This window comes from Rattus rattus, chromosome 13, assembly GCF_011064425.1.
Source record: "Rattus rattus isolate New Zealand chromosome 13, Rrattus_CSIRO_v1, whole genome shotgun sequence".
Taxonomy (NCBI): domain Eukaryota; kingdom Metazoa; phylum Chordata; class Mammalia; order Rodentia; family Muridae; genus Rattus; species Rattus rattus.
In genome coordinates this window covers 4,846,801-4,862,900 of record NC_046166.1, presented here as the reverse complement: position 1 = coordinate 4,862,900, position 16,100 = coordinate 4,846,801, and the positions used below count along the sequence as shown (strand labels likewise).

The 16,100-nt window shown below is 41.9% G+C and overlaps 1 protein-coding gene across 1 annotated transcript in view; it reads left to right on the top strand.

Annotated features, from left to right (window-relative positions):
• Cacna2d3 (calcium voltage-gated channel auxiliary subunit alpha2delta 3) overlaps positions 1–16,100 on the top strand; it is an 804,703-nt gene that overhangs the window by 577,035 nt on the left and 211,568 nt on the right. The window contains exon 14 of the mRNA XM_032919383.1: positions 11,745–11,762. Within this exon, the coding sequence (XP_032775274.1) occupies positions 11,745–11,762 (18 nt within the window). The remainder of the gene's footprint in view (positions 1–11,744; positions 11,763–16,100) is intronic.

The window sequence follows — 16,100 nt, the reverse complement described above, 5'->3', positions numbered from 1 at the left end:
AGCCAAATCTGGGGTCTTCATTAATTTTCAGCTGAGAGGTCTTTGATGCATTGTGCTCTGAGAAGGTTGGGAATCTACTCCTCTATTCTGGCGAGTGCTAAGTTCATTGTCCCTTTCCTCATGGTGAGGCTTTCCTTGTGGGGTCATTCTGGCCATTGCTGACACTGCTGACTCTTCACAGCCATTACCGGCCAACTATGGCTCTCAGTGCACCAGAAGTGAAGCCCATGACCCTCCTTAGTTACAGATACCAGTGAACATAAGCTGAAAGAAAATGTCAATGCCTTCCTTGGCTGCACTTTTCCAGGTATTTCCCTTCCTACATGCCATTCCTCCACGAACTTTCTTGCAACTGTCTCCTTATATGGCTCCAAGTTGGCTCCAAGTTCATCTTCTCAGAGGAATTACATGACATGCATAAATTATGAAACATTTTTGCAAATTAAGTTTTAATTAAAACCAGCCAAGCCTCCAACTGGAAGCCTTCACAATGTTGAAAGGTGATGCTGGTCGGGTGGGAGTTCAAGAGGAGGTCTGGGTGGGTTCATATCCTGTCCAGATCTTTCTACAAGGAAAGCTGCAGAGGAGAGCTTTGCTACCTTAATCAATACTGATGACAACCCCTTTTGTCCAAGACATTGCTAGCCACATGGATTCTAGGAAGCACCAAACCATCAGGGTGATAAATTTTATCTGAAGTTTGTGAACTTTCTATCTGGTTCTACCAACCTGTGTCCCCTCTGAGACATGGGAGACCTTCTGCCCCCCCCATATTGCCAGAACCACAATTCAGATGACTTTCCAGCAGGATGACCACCCAAAGAAGCCTGAAGAATGACAATTTCAACTGGAAACTTATTTTTTCCAATACAATGCAGAGTTTGAGCCTGCCGAGAAGTGACTTCTTAGTGTGAGAAATGTTAGAACATTAACGAGCAGACTGTCTAGGGCTTTCCCTTGCTGATCGTCTTAGCCATATGTAATATGAGAATTGCTCTGGTCTGCCCATTAATAATCTACATTTTTCCAGCATCCCCCAACACGTCTTCCATCAAGTAGATAATTTATGCAGGCTTGCCTTTCATCTAGGCAGGGCTTTATGACTAGCGCAAAGCCCTAGATCATTGTAGCAGAAACTGGTTTGAAAAAATCTGATCTTTTGTGATCAGGTCTACACCTTCCACTGAAACCCCTGTGTTGCTCCTCAGGGATGAGGAGGGTAGAGCTTTATTCTGTGTAACCCTGAAATAGAATTAGCTAGGCTCGAAAGAGTCCTGAAGTTTCAGACTCTGCCTTTAACTCATTTGGAACACAAGGGAGACCCATTCAGCTAATCTACATTTAAATATGACTGGGAGATGTTTTGTCCTAAGATGATACAGTGCTGGTATGGGAGCAATGAAGTGGACATCAAAGACAAAGGACACCGGTGGCACAGTTTTTTTCTGAGCACATTTGGACTAAAACACAGTGTCTTTTAGATAATTTGCGTTCTTGAGAGACGGAGCTTGTGTGTAACAACTTAAAGACAAGGATTAATATAGTGTCCTTCATGTAAATGACAGTACAGAACCAGCATAGACAGACAAACTTAGGGATTCAGTAAGGAAATTTTTACATACTAAAATGACTTAAACATCATGCTGACATTTCACATGCTAAGATCAGCCATGAATGTTAGCAATGTGGGTAGCCTAAATATATTTTCCTCTTCTCTTTCATCATCTGCTTTGTGTGTGTGTGTGTGTGTGTGTGTGTGTGTGTCTGTTTTCAAGCTCTCCATCTAAGTTCGTTCTCTCTCTCTGTGTCTCTCTCTCTGTCTCTCTGTCTCTGTGTCTCTCTCTCTGTCTCTCTCTGTCTCTGTGTCTCTCTGTCTCTGTCTCTCTCTGTCTCTCTCTGTCTCTCTCTGTCTCTCTGTCTCTCTGTCTCTCTGTCTCTCTCTCCTCTCTCTCTCTCTCTCTCTCTCTCTCTCTCTCTCTCTCTCTCTTTCTCTCTCTTAAGAATTCAATTAGACTAGCTAGCCAGAAAACTCCAGAGCTCCTCCTGTCTTTACCTCCCTAGTTCTGCAATTATAGAAATGCACCACCATGCCCTATCTTTTATGTAGGTTTGAATGACCTGAACTCAGGTCCTCATGCTGTACAGCAAGCCCTTTATCAACTGAGCCTTCTCTCTAGCTTCCTATGGGTTTTCCTGCAACAAACATGCATTACTTGAATGATTCTTGAAACCACTATATACATATATATAGTGTGTGTATGTGGTATATATGTGTATATGATATGTATTATATTATATATAGCATTGCAGAAGTCTTTCCATCCATTTTTTAAATTTAAACATACTGCTAAAAAAAAGTAATTGCTATCTTTACCACGAACTAGATGATGAGAAATCATTATATTTGATTTGGTAATATAATACCTGAACTACGAAAAGGCAGAAAGTATTTGGAATAGATGTTATTTTCCCCATGAGTCTTTTCAGCAGAGGTTGATACACATCAAGAATCGGGGCAGAAATTTGAGCAATGGGAAAGCAGAATGCTTAGCTGTAGCTGTTTGCTTGCTTAATCCTGATTTTGTTTTCATTTTTCTCTCTGCAAGGTTATCTATTTCTCCTACTGCTTGCCTGTTCTTCTTTCCCCTTCCCCCTTCATCATTCTGCAGGACAAGGTTTAGTTGGAAGTTGTGAGACTGACTGTAACAACACGAGACCAACCTTAAGAATCTGGAGAGGCGATCTTGGGTAGAGGGTATAGTCCAGTGTAAGAGAAACACTTTCTATCCCTGGGCAGCCTCATGTAAGGACATGAATACCTTCCAGGCATTCAGGAAATGAAATACCCTGTGTGTTTGAAAGGAAATTACATGCATATTATTGGGTATCTTTTAAGGAAATCACCCTTGAATATAGTTGAGGCTGAACAGTTAATGAAAATATTTGGATGTATCCCTCTTTTTGTTCAAGGAAAATCTAGTCCCAGTTTGCTATGGTGTGTACCAGAGTGATGGCCAGCTCTAAGGTTCCAGTTTTAAAAATGCAGCTTCCTCAGCATGGCCCAGTCGCTCATGCCAAGCTGTAGTGTGGGACCCACTGACACTGCTAACTCTAGATTCTTCCTGCCATTGGTCTGCCTGACACGTATTTGTTTTACTCTTGGGCCCATTTGCTGTTCATCTAGTTCTCCCTAGCTGTTCACCTTTTCAGACTCTAACTGGGGAAGGAAAGGGATCCCAAGAGGATGGAAGGAACTATTGTCCTATAAAAGGCTAGATCTCATTGTTATCTGACTCAATTGTTATAGCCAGACTCAGAGGAAAGGCACCAAGCTAACTGATGGCAGTCTGGTCACTGTCAACCATGCACTCAGAGAATGGAGACAGAATGAATGACAGGAGCTGAACGCTAAACACAATGTCCGTCTTAAGAGTCGCTCACTTCTGATATCCTTAATCAAGTGTGATTGCTTCTTTACATCTTCACATACCCATATGATATCAGGCAGCAATGCTCTAGGATGCTATGGATACCAGATCTGTGAGGTCATCTAACACAGCACCTCATGCTGTGGCCTCTTATACTCTAGGTCAACACCACCCTTGAAATGTTTAGATGCTACAATATGAAGGTGTAAAGCTCAGTGTCAAGAACAACTGTTATGGGATGCTCATCTTTGTAGAGATTCTTTGTATTTTCCCATGGAGTCCTCACAGGGGTTTCACAATGTTGTCACTGCAGTCTTAAGGGTGAGAGGTCTGGAGTACAGACTTGGGGCGACTTCATTTCAGGTCCTTGTGTCTCAGAAGTGGTTGCGATGGTTTTGGATAAGTTGGTATATCAAACTCTAAGGCCTCCCTCCCTACTTTTCTTCCTTTTCTCCTTCATTCATCTCTACCTTTCTCCCTCTCTTCTTTCCGTCTTTCCTTCCTCCCTCCCTCCCTCTGTCTTCTCCTACTTCCTCCCTTACTTCCTCCCTCTTTTCTGTCCTTTTTCCTTTCTCCCTCCCTCCATCTTCTCCTTTCTTCTTCCCTCCCTCCCTTCTTCCCTTTTGTTTTTCCTTCCTTTTTCTCTCCTCTTCCCTTTTTCCTTTATCTACAGTTCTGCCCTCTCTCCTTTCATTTATTCATCTCTCCTTTCTTTCTCCACCCTTAATTCCTCTTATCTATCTTTCCTTCCTTTTCCCTTCACTTCCTCTGTCCTCTATCTTTTGACTTTGGTATTTGGTTTGTTTTCTATTTTCTTTCTTTCCTTTCCAATCTCTTCTCTCCAGCGACTATACTCAATTCTTGCTCAGATCCAGGTCTACCCCTAGAGCTACACCATTGAACTGGGTAACTCTGGGCCTGGATAAGTCCTAAATTCCTATGTGGAGAAGTAATAAATAAGTTGGTGAGGGAACAGGAGTATTGCAGAATGCACTGCATGCTTACCAAAATGATGAACTTGAGAACATATGGGCATACTTTTCAGAGGAGCCATCAGAGAATCGATGTGAAGAGTGATGGTGAATGGGGCTCCATGAGGACATCTGAGAATTGACATGGGATGGAGGGTAAAGCTCCAGTCAGTAAGGGAAAGGACCACATTCAGGTTTGGAGTAATACCTATAAAAGCCGAACAAAGCTGAGAAGTATCAGGTTTATCCTTTAAATTATTCTGGATACAAAGTAAAGAATTGGGGCACCAGGATTTGGTGGTTGGGTTACAACTGAGGAGGCCAGATAAGCAGCAATGGTGCCAGGCAGCGGGTGGCAGAAATGGACGCAGCTACCTACAGAAAGAACAATACCAAAACTCAGCTCTGCGGAGAGCATCCACCCTCCCCCACCAGGTGCAGCTTAGGAGGCCAAACCAATCTACAGACCTTCGTCTGCTGTGCAGAGGCGCTAGGAGCTTTCTCTACATTGGCTAACGCAAAGGAATGGATAAGGGTAGATGCAGAGATCCACACAGGGAGAAAATGAACACATCCCCCTTCGCAGCGAGCAGGGAGTGATTGCTCATTCATAAGACCTTAGGCATTGGGCCAGTTCCACAAATGCAATCAGCATATGTAGGCCAGGCTTTTGAAAACACAGTCAGCAAGAAAATACTTTTCTTCCCATTTCAACTTTACATATTGCCTAGTGACAGGTGTTGTTTTGATCAATAGATCTTTACCGGGGTTTTATTTATTTATTTATTTATTTATTTATTTATTTATTTATTTTAGTAAAAGAGGCTACTCAACTCTAGAACTTTATTGAACTAGAGCAATGGATGTCCCCACAGTCACCCCCAAGAGGCTCTGTGTAAAACTCTGAGATAGAGATGACATGAAGGAGGCGAATTAGAATAGAAGCACACCTGTCTCTTCAGGGCAGAAAGGCTCTTTAGAAGTACTTGGTTATCATAGTGTCAGGACTTGGCCTCCATGGAGCCCTGCATGTATCACCTCTTGCTTCTCCACTTCAATGGACAAACATTCAGCAAGTAGACAGTCCCCAAACTCCAGAACTACTATGCCAAGATTCACCTCCCAGGGCACCTTGTAGACTTAGCCACAATGACCAAGGTCATCCCTGGGCTAGAACTCCATCGACCCAGCTGCCTACCCTCCTGATACTTCTTCAAGACCAAGGGATCTCACATTCATGTCAATGGTAGAGAAGACTGAGCTCCAGGAGCCAGACATGGTGGTGCACAACTTTAATTCCAGGACTCAGGGGGCAGAGGCAGGTGGATTTCTGTGAGTTTGAGGTCAGTCTAGTCTACATAGTGAGTTCCAGAATAGCTAGAGCTGCATGGTGAGACCTTTCTAATCATACCATTGGAAAATTAAAAAACTGGTCTCGAAAGAGGTATTTCTCTCAAATAGTATTTCCTTAAAGTTACCAACTTTTCAGGAAATAGTAGTACCATTTAAAAGTATATCTACTCCAAAAACCTCAGAGACATTTGTAATATTCCTCCTTTCCCACTAATGGCCTTCCCTCATCTTGATTCTCACATCTCACAGACTGTATCCTCTACTAACTAAAAGCATCCATGTCCAACTCTCTAATAATTCCCATTTCTATCGCTCAGAGACTACTTTAGTGTCCTCCTCAGAACCCACCTGTCCTAGGGATTTTATTGTGGGGAAAGGGTTTATTTCAGCTTATACTTTGAAGTAACTGCTTAAGAAAGTCAGGGCAGGAACCCAAGGCAGGAACCTGGAGGCAGGAACTGAAGCAGAGGCCATGGAGATGTGCTGCTTATTGCCTTACTCGTTCATCATGGCTTGCTCAGCCTACTTTCTTACAGAACCCAGCACATCCTGCTCAGAAGTTGCGCTACCTCTGTTGGCTGGGTCTGCCAATACCAACCATTATTCAAGAAAATGCCCTCTAGACTTTCCAACAGCAATCAGGATGGAGACATTTTCTAAATTGAGATTCCTCTCCTCAGATAATTCTAGCTGGTGTTAAGTTGACAAAACCAACCAACCAACAAGACAAAAAACAAACAAAACAGCAACATTTAGCCAGCATAGTGTCTTTGGTATTACATGGCTATGGGACCTTATAGTTTCATCCTTTTACTAGAGTTCTTACACAGATTTTCTAAATAAGGTTATATGATTTTCAGTTAGTAAACAGAAGGGAGGCACTTTGAATAGTGGCTAGCATGCCACAGCTATAATAATCACATCACTGCTGCTGTTCAAAATATCCCATAGTAAGCTACCATCCTCAAGAAAGGATCTAGTTATCACGTCTACCTTTATAAGAGTAGGATTGGACAAGTCCTTTTAAAGGCACCAGCTAGAAAAGCCACATTAACCGCATCTCTTTGACCAAAGCTGAATTCACTTACCCACACCTATCTACTTAGGATTGTAGTCTTTAACAAAGTCTTGTTAAAATTTGGAATTCTGTTGTTAAAAATGAAAGACAGAATGGTAGTCATTTCAACTGGCAGTGTGGATAATGTAATGTGCTAGATAACAAAAGGGTGCATGCAATGAGATGTTAGAAAGGGGAACCAATGGCAGTGTATCAGTTTTCTTAAGAGATATGAGAACAAACATATGCTACTTCCAAATACAAAATCAATGACAGATCTCAGTAACCATTTCACTAGATTCCAACTTGGAGAACTCATGAGTCTTATTGGAGTCACTTACAAGATCATGGGATACAATGAAAGTTGCAAGCACCAAAAAGCGCATCCCAACATAGGTGAAAACTCACAAAAGTGTTATCCATGTATGTATATATGCATACATGTATATATGCAAATCTCTGTATGATTTGTAGGCAGCTTGACATATCAGAGAGGTGGCTTCTCTCTCCAGCATCTGTTTACAAATCCCATAGCTTTGGAGAGAAGACTTATGAATCTTGTTAATTTTATGAACTTCTTAAGACTTTTGGGTTGTTTATTTCTGAGGTCTCTTGATTCTATCACCGCTATTCCTGGAGGAAATGTTCAGTCTGGAGGAAAATGCCATGTAACAAGCTCAGGAGGAAAGATTTGAGGAAAGGCTCTAGGATGAGAGAAGAATATGTGTGAATGTCTGTAACAACAGAAGGCATGTAATACCCATTATGCTGCACCAAATACACAATTATGTGCTGAAGAGATCGGTGGACACCATTTAGGCTCTTCTATAAAGTGTGAGGCCAAGATTTATCATTTTCTGTTCCTCATATGGCTATGTTCATGTTGCATGATGCGAGGTCTCTGAACTCTTCAGGTAATTGAGTTGGTGCTAGTTCTGCTTAATCTTCATGAGGAACTTTTGTGAGACTAATGGTTGTATCAGAGAAAGGGAGATGGAGATGCTGGACTTAGAACATGAACATGGGGTTGGTGGTGAGAGACTCTCCTAATTCATGGTAATTATCAACTTGACCCAGCCTAGAGTTATCTAAGAAAGGAGTCCTGTTTGAGGGATTTCTCATATCATAATGGCCCATGGGAATGTCTATGTTATGTGGGACTTTCTTGATGGTTAATTGACATAGGTTAGGAGAGCCAAACCCACTGTGGGTGGTGGCATTCCCTGTCTAAGAAAACTAGATAAACTGGACCCAGAGTGAACCAGCTAATAACATTCTACCCTAGCTTCTGCTTTAAGTTCCTGCTTGAGTTCCTTTCCTATCTTCTATCAATGATGAACTCTAACCTATAAGTTGAAATAAGCCCTTCCCTAAGTTGCTTTTGGTTAGGGTGTTTTATGAAAGCAACAGAATAAAAACAAACCAGAACAGTTTGTACCTTGGTGAGTTACTTGACCATTCTTACTACTGTATCTTTCCCAATTTGTGAATGGAAACTGATATTAATATCTGACCCATATGAAGACAAAAAGAGATGTAGCTGATATTTAGCCAGATTCTGGGAGACTGTTGTAGAAACCAGACTGTCACTATTACTGCTGTCAATCTTCCTTTGTCCTCTTCTTTTTCATTCTCTCCTGCAGATCCAATCTGAGTCTTTCTGTGTCCCAGTCTGATGACCCATAGGAAGTCCTTCCCATGTCCAAACTTTCCTGATAATGTGCAGTCCCTCAGCAGGCCATGTTCAACCAGGTGGCTTTGTAGAAATAACCCTCCATGGTATGGAAAGAGAGTCGTCTCTCCATGGCCTTTTGAAAAACACACACTTTCAACTTTGCTTTATGCATATTTGTGGACAGGAAGATTATGGCACATGTATAGATGTGTGTATATGCCATATAAAACTCTAAGAGCTTTCTGTTTGTTCTAGAAGAAAACGTTTTCCTCTTGAGAGTTATCATCTTATTTATGAGCATCTTCTGGTGGGAAGTAGAGATTAAAGACAGTTCCCTTATTTTTATTACCCTGGTTTTAACCATGGACTGTCTATTGAGAAGGCTTCTGGGTTTACGAGAAAAGTCGTATTCACAGAGGTAAGAATGCCAGATGCAGGCACCGGTTAAATCTCATCTCTACTTCTGAAGGGGATCTAGCAAGGGAGAAAGGCTTAAAATAGATAACCTACCTGGCAAGTATTAATTACGCAAAACTGAAAAGAAAAATGAAATGGTACCTTAAGAACTCATCACATGTAGGATTATTTCTGAGATGTTAGCCTATAATATGGGTTGATTATGTACTATGATATTCTTTCCAGTGGGCCTCAGACATCAGATTCCTTCTCAACACTGACTGAAGACAGTCCTTAACTAGGCAATCAGTGTTGTTCTTGAGTCAAACCTACTGATCAGCCAATATTTGGCTTCTCCTCCAACCATTTTGTGATCCTACCCACATTTTCTTTAATATATGCTAAATACAAGATAGCATTGAGCTTGGATGTCCAGTAAGAAGATAAAGAAGACTTATTATTCAACTGATCTGGCTCCTAGTCCTGGGCTCTGCATGTGACTTGTGAATGCTAGGTGACTGATGGTTGGGGGGCTACTCCCATGCTCAGCATCTGTGACTGTAGATGAGCTGATCTAAGTCTATCATGTTCTATTCTGAAGCTCCTTCCTGGAGACCAACCTGTTTAGGGCATGGTAAACTGTAATTCCTGTTAGTCCAGTGCTCCAATGGGAAAGCTGTTCTTTGTTCTTGTGAGTTATTTTTTGAGGAAAGCTCATGTTTGTGGAGAGCTTGAGGCTAGCCTTAAACGGAGGACATCACCACAAAGGCCTACTCTCTTATTTTCCTTTCCAGCATTTCTTCTCATGTGCTTAAGTGGATGCCTCTTTCAGAGTCTTGTTTCCTGTCTAAACCAGATGAAACTTCATGAAAGAAGAGTAGCTTCTGTCAGTGGCTAAGAAACACTGGATCTTTGTTATTCCCTCAGGCTTTTCTGTATTTCATGCCACAAATGCAAAGGATTTTTCACCCCATTTTGCTTGTGTTCCAGTTTTTTTCCATTCTATGAAAGATGTTTGATACTTACTATATTTTGTGTGGATATAAGGGATGGGTAGGTGGGCCATGGTATGCGTCTGTGAATCAGAAGACAACTACTGAAAGTAGGTTTTTTTCCTTCTACCAAGGGGGTCCTGGGGATGGAACTTAGATCATCAGCCTTGACAGTAGCACATTTACTGCTGAGCCATCTTGCTCGCCTGTCCTTATAACAGTTTTTTGTCCCTAAACTCTTGTGATCTCTTTTTCTTACAGCTGTACCCTTACTGAGAAGGGAGGAATCAGAAACACATGCTTGGGCATCTCTTCTTAAAATAGGGACAACAGTTTGGAAGGAGAGTTGGAAAAGGAGTGGTGGGGATTTCCTGGTGTGCTTTTTGTAAAAATTCTCTTCTTCGTTGAATTCTTTGAGTAATCCCCTCTACCCACCAGTGAGCTCCATCTGCAGATGGAACTTAGGACTTGGGATTCAGGATAGTTAGGTGGGATTCCTGATTTAATAGACAGAAAGACAGCCTTCCTCCCAAGGTGAAAAGAAGCGTAGAGACAGAACACTAAGTAGAAGCTCTGGCTGATCAGTCACATTGCATTATCTTGTCTCCTTTCCAACTTCTGTGCTTACTCTTGAGGCTGATGTGGGTCTGCAAGCATGGCTTAAGAGTCTCCAGGGTCTTTATTCATTGTAGGTTGAGACAATATTGCCTCCAACTTCAATTTATGAACTGTGGGGCACCTTTAGTATCGATTTTATTTTCATATGTAGGTTGGAAGTACTTGGTGTTGGCTCATAAGATTTAATGGGATAATGTAGAGAGAAGGTTTCAATGTAGTGGCTGATGACAATTTCACTCTTAACAAATGTTAGTCTATGTGATAAAAAGTTGAGTCTTCCCAGTGATATGATTCCTAGAAGAAGTATTGATTACAGAAATATTGTTAATCCCATCTCAGATTAGGAATGTGCTCTTTAAAGCACTACATGTAAAATGACAATCACAGTGCAGTAACATGGACCCAGAGTTTCACCATGGGAAAATAGAAAATTACAGATCGTATATTTAGTTTGTCTTTTTCTATATAACTACTAATACCAGTTCCTTATTCAAACCCTTGGGAAAGCTGTTGTGTCTTATTTTATGGATTGACCATTCTTTCATGGTTTGGCCTATGAATGCTTTATTTTATGTGGACAAATCTATTCTATGCTTCCTTAACCACTAATGAAAGGAATAGTTAATATACTACAAAGCAAGGAAAGTTGCCTTAAAAACAAACAATTCTGCCAATGTTACCTTTAAGGCTAGCAGGAGTTCTCTGGTTTGGTGCTGTTGAATTATGGCCTGGGTAAGTCTTTGTCGTGGGTTTTCAAGTTCTATCCTATACACAGGGGTTATCCTGCACGTTAGAGTGTTTCCTATCATGCCTAGCTGCTACCTACTTGAGGTCAACAGCTTTTCTCCTTTGCTTTCTACTCCTCATAGTTATTATAAGGAAAGTCCTTCCCTTGGCGAGAGCTCCCAGCTTGTGGAGCTTGTGTGAGGAAGGAACTGGGTATGGAACTGTGTCCTTGGCCATCTGGACAAGAGTATAGCAGGCCCAGCTCTACTTTGCCGCACTGCTTTGGTTGTGGGATTCCCAGATTATTGCCGCAAACCTCCCAGAGTGTCTGTTGGTACCACAAATTTGCACAGTGTCTTGACTAACCAGTGCTACAGCTTAACGTTGAAACATGAACCAAGATTGATTTTATTTTCCTCCTTGTTTTGGTTTTTGCAGTTGCCAGTGGCAACACAATGATGTTTTACAGTTAACTTCGTATATAACACTTTTTTTTTCTTTTTGTTTGTCTTCCTCCTGTTTTCTCAGCTCCCTCAGGCTCAAAAGGTAATCTCTCTTCTGTCCCATCTGAGTCATTGCCACAACTCACAGTCATGCATGCCCATGGTGCTGTGCATTTGACTCTGTTCATGACCAGTGAAAGGGTTTCCTCCCACAACTTCACAAATTGAAAGATGGATGAGAACACAGAGACCCTTAGACTGTGTTCACCACAACCCTCATCCCTGCTACATTAGTCCTTTCCAAGAACCCTCTCATGGCCAGGGCTTAACGAGTGAATCCATACCCAAGCATTTTCCTAAGAATTATCAAATAATATACAGGTCAAGAGTAAGTTGGGTACAATCCTTCAAAGACAGCATTCTAGACTTTCCTGGAAAATCTCCTAGGGAGGAAGAAAGATAATGCAGATGCTTTGTAAGCTTAGTGAGCATGGCTAAATTCTGGACCACCAATTGAACTCTGAAATTCCATGGGTTTCATTAATTACAAAAGTAGTTTCTGGGCTGGAGAAATCACTCAGAGGTTAAAAGCACTGGCTGCCTTTTCAAAGGACCCAGGTTTAATTCCTAGAACTTACATGGAGGCTAATAGCCATCTGTAACTCCAGTTCCAAGAGGTATGATGCCCTCTTCTGGCTGCCTCTGGCACTGCATGCATACAGCACAGGACCAACATTCATGTAGGCAAGACACCCAGATGTATAAAATAAAAATAAACAAAATTTCAAAATAGTTTTCATATCTTTCTTTCATCTATGGCCTATAATATCCAAAGAACATTAGAGCAGAGTCCATGCCAAGGGCCAGACCCTTTCACTGGTCTTCATTGTGTATCTGAGATGATCTCTGCCCACCATCTAGAATGTTCTCTGTCCAAAAAGATTCCATATGTTTCAGTGATGGCTTTGCCTTTTTGTCCTCTTGGCATGCTGTTATATCCTAAGGACAGTTATGGTATTTAAAAAAAATGTCACGCCATGCCTGCTACATTATTCTCATGTATTCCACAAATATAACAAGCCTTCTGGAGACACAGCAGTTTCTGGAGACCAGATGTGGGCTAGTTTCAAGAGTTAAGGTATGGCGCCTGCATGAAATTGAAGGAGCATCTTGAGATTTCTGCATCAGAACATGATGCTTCCAGTCTTCCTCATCAAGAGGGTGCACAACTGTTGTACAAAGGACAGTCTGTTCAGACCATATGGATGACTGGAGGCCTAGAAATCATTACACAATTACTTAGATATACTTGAGATATCTAAACAAAGCGAGACATGCTAGTGTGTGACTTGGCTCATGGCAATGTTTGATTCCACTTGAGTGCCATCACACCAGGACTGAACACTTCATTAAAAGTTCAAGGAATCCACGATAGCAACGGCTTCCAGAGTAAATATACAGTCAGAATCAAGATTGTTTGGGAATCTTCATGCCTTTGATAGAACATGCTTTCTTAATTGCCCACGTTTGAAAAAAAAATCTTATTTTAGAAAAAGACTTAACAAGTCAGAAATGGAGCCGCTTTACCTTGTAAGCATTTAGTCAGTTCCTCTGCTCCATAGACCAAAAGATTCTTGTAAAAGATTCCTCAAGAACTATCAGCCATGGAGTTTTAAAACAAAGTCCAAACAAACCAAGGCAGACAGCAGTAAGAGCAATGTTGCCAGTGTTGTGGGCTCTGTGATTCTCCACGGCACTTATGTCATCAAGCTTAGTCCCTCTGCTCTCAAAGCAGGACATGCTACAGCGATCAGAGAACCCAGTGAAGGAAGCTTCCTGAGCTGCTTGCTCAATTCTTCCCCTGTCTCCAGCAGATGGCACACGGTCCAAAGGACTTCTTCTAGCAGGGAAGAGCTCAGCTTCCTACTGTCAGCATGTTGTTTTGGTTTTTTTCTTTCTATTAAAATAGTGAAGGTCCTGAAAGGTTTTGAAGATTAGGTTCAAGAAGAACATTGGGCTGAAATTCTGTCCAGTAAGGAGTTTATTAGAAAAGTTAATGGATGGCCATTGATAGACAAAGGAAGAGGTACCAACTTGATGGGGGCTCTGAAAATAGTTTGGACCACAGCATCAGATATAAGACAGCATGCCAGGTCTCTGAGCATGGAGGACTTGGAGTCCATGGAAGAATGAGGTCACTTTTTGTACCTTTCTGGGGATCCCAGCACAAGCCAGACTTTCTGATGCCCAGGCAGGAGGCAGGGAAAGGGGTTGGGAGCAGGATATGTGGCCTCCAGTACACTCACTTCTCCAGGAGAGAGTCCATGGCCCAGAGAGGTTTGACTATATTCACAGAGAGAGTAGAGTCTCCGTCTGGTGCCTCAGTATCTGTAAAAAGGGAGGCTTGCTGCAAGGGATTGTTGCCTATGCAGCCCCTGGATTCTAACATCACATATGGCCTTAAAAACTATAGGAGTTCTAGTTCAAATGGTTTCATAATTCTGAGGACAGTTCCTGTAAAACGCCCAGCTCTGGAGAAAAACACTTGTGTATAAACCTCACTGAGCTGCAGGGTTTAAAAGGGAGTATCCTATTGATGGGGTATCCTCTTTATCTAACAGTGTCATGATTTCCCCCTGTTCATTTTCTTCCCTGTCCTTAGAGTTATGACTACCTAGACACCTTGACTGGGAGGAAGGGTCTTGTAAGCCTTGGCTTCTTTAAGATATCCCAGCTCCCTGCTGGGCCAGTGCTGGTTGTCTCTCTAGTCCTCATCCATCTATGACTGTGGGCACGTTACCAAGCCTCTCTAAGCTCCTAGGGCTCATCATTTTTTAGTGAGAATATCACACTGCTTTTCTGGTTTCTCTACCTCTGTCTGGCACAGATGTAGCTTATACAAGATAGTTAGAGCATAGAGTTTCAACAAATATTTCATGTGGTCCCTGACACCTCAAAGCTGATCAAGGGAGCATTTATGTGCAAGGTACCCTGCATGTGTTTTGTGATCTTGATTCAACACTAACAGATACACAGAGATGCCAATGAAGCCAACAGGCCCGCAGCACCCCAAGTCCATCATTAGCTACTGTGTAGGTATGGGGTTTACCCCATATAGTTAGAAATGCTCCAAATAGTTAGAAATGGAGATTGAGTCTGGAACACCAACAAATCAAAGGCGCTTAGGGTCCATTATTTTGAGAGATGTCTTCCAGGTGCCGTTGACATTACCCATTGGTTTTGCCATCATGGACACGGTTACGATAAGTTCTTTGCCAAGTTTTGTGTTCTGTGCACGAAGGGGAGCAGACCAATTGCTATGTCTTTGGCCCTCTTTTCTGATGAGGTCATGAACAAATGCATTGGACCATATGGCGTCTGTGTTTATGCTGAGTGCTTGAGTATCACCCACAACTGTTTTCTCTATAAATAGTTACGTCTCTGCAAACGTGCTTACTTTAATCTCTTGGCTTGTCTACCCCTGAAAAGAGTGCCCTTCTTGTGATTAATGTACTAGACATCAATGATGCGTGTGTCTAAGTTATGATATTCATGATTTCAGGATTGAAGGTCTTCCAATAGGCCTCTTCTAGACTATTGTAAGAGTTTTCCAGAGCAGCAATTGGAGAAAATGACATTTGTTTACTTATTTAACCTATAACTGTTAAGCACCCCCAAGCTAATTCTTGGAGCTATGTACGTCTCCCATCTCCCATCCCAGTGTTTCTCACAGTTCAATACTGAACCCGTTTTCCTAGTGGCACTCTGGGGAAGGAGATCTACATGAACAAGGTTCGCCTTTAGAAACATTTATTTTCTTTTACACAGTATTTTTTATGGGAAAAGTAGATGAGAGTTTGCATTCTATAATGGTCACATAATGAAAACAGCCAAAGCTGTTTCTCAGTGCCCATTCAGGCTGTTGAATAGACCACCCTCGCCTTCAGCCGAGGGCTGTCTGTGGGAACCACAAGGTAGTTCAAGCTGGGTGCCTAATTTAATCAATGTATCATGACCCCGAGTGTTTAGTCAGATGTGCTTAAACTTGACCATCTGTGTGGTTACCTTGTCCAGACACTACTACCTTTGACCCTTCATTTACACAACTTCAGAATCTGCCAAACACTGTATCGTGACCATTTCCTGGGTAATCTACCTTACCTGACTGTATAGTAGTTAATATCCACCTTAGAATTCTGAGAGGGCAAAAACATTTTTCTCCCAACCATAGTTAAAGCAAATCACATCTCTAATCCCGTTTGGAACAGCAATTGATGTATTCAAGGCTGCACAGTATGGCAAAATGATCCCGGTTTAATGGCCCAACCCTGTGTTTTGTTTCCTGTTAGGAATAGCTTAACTTGCCTTCTTGAACAAACACAGCAGGGTTCAAGATCTGTTGTTCTGTGCCTGCTGTGATACATTGCACTGCTTAACTTGT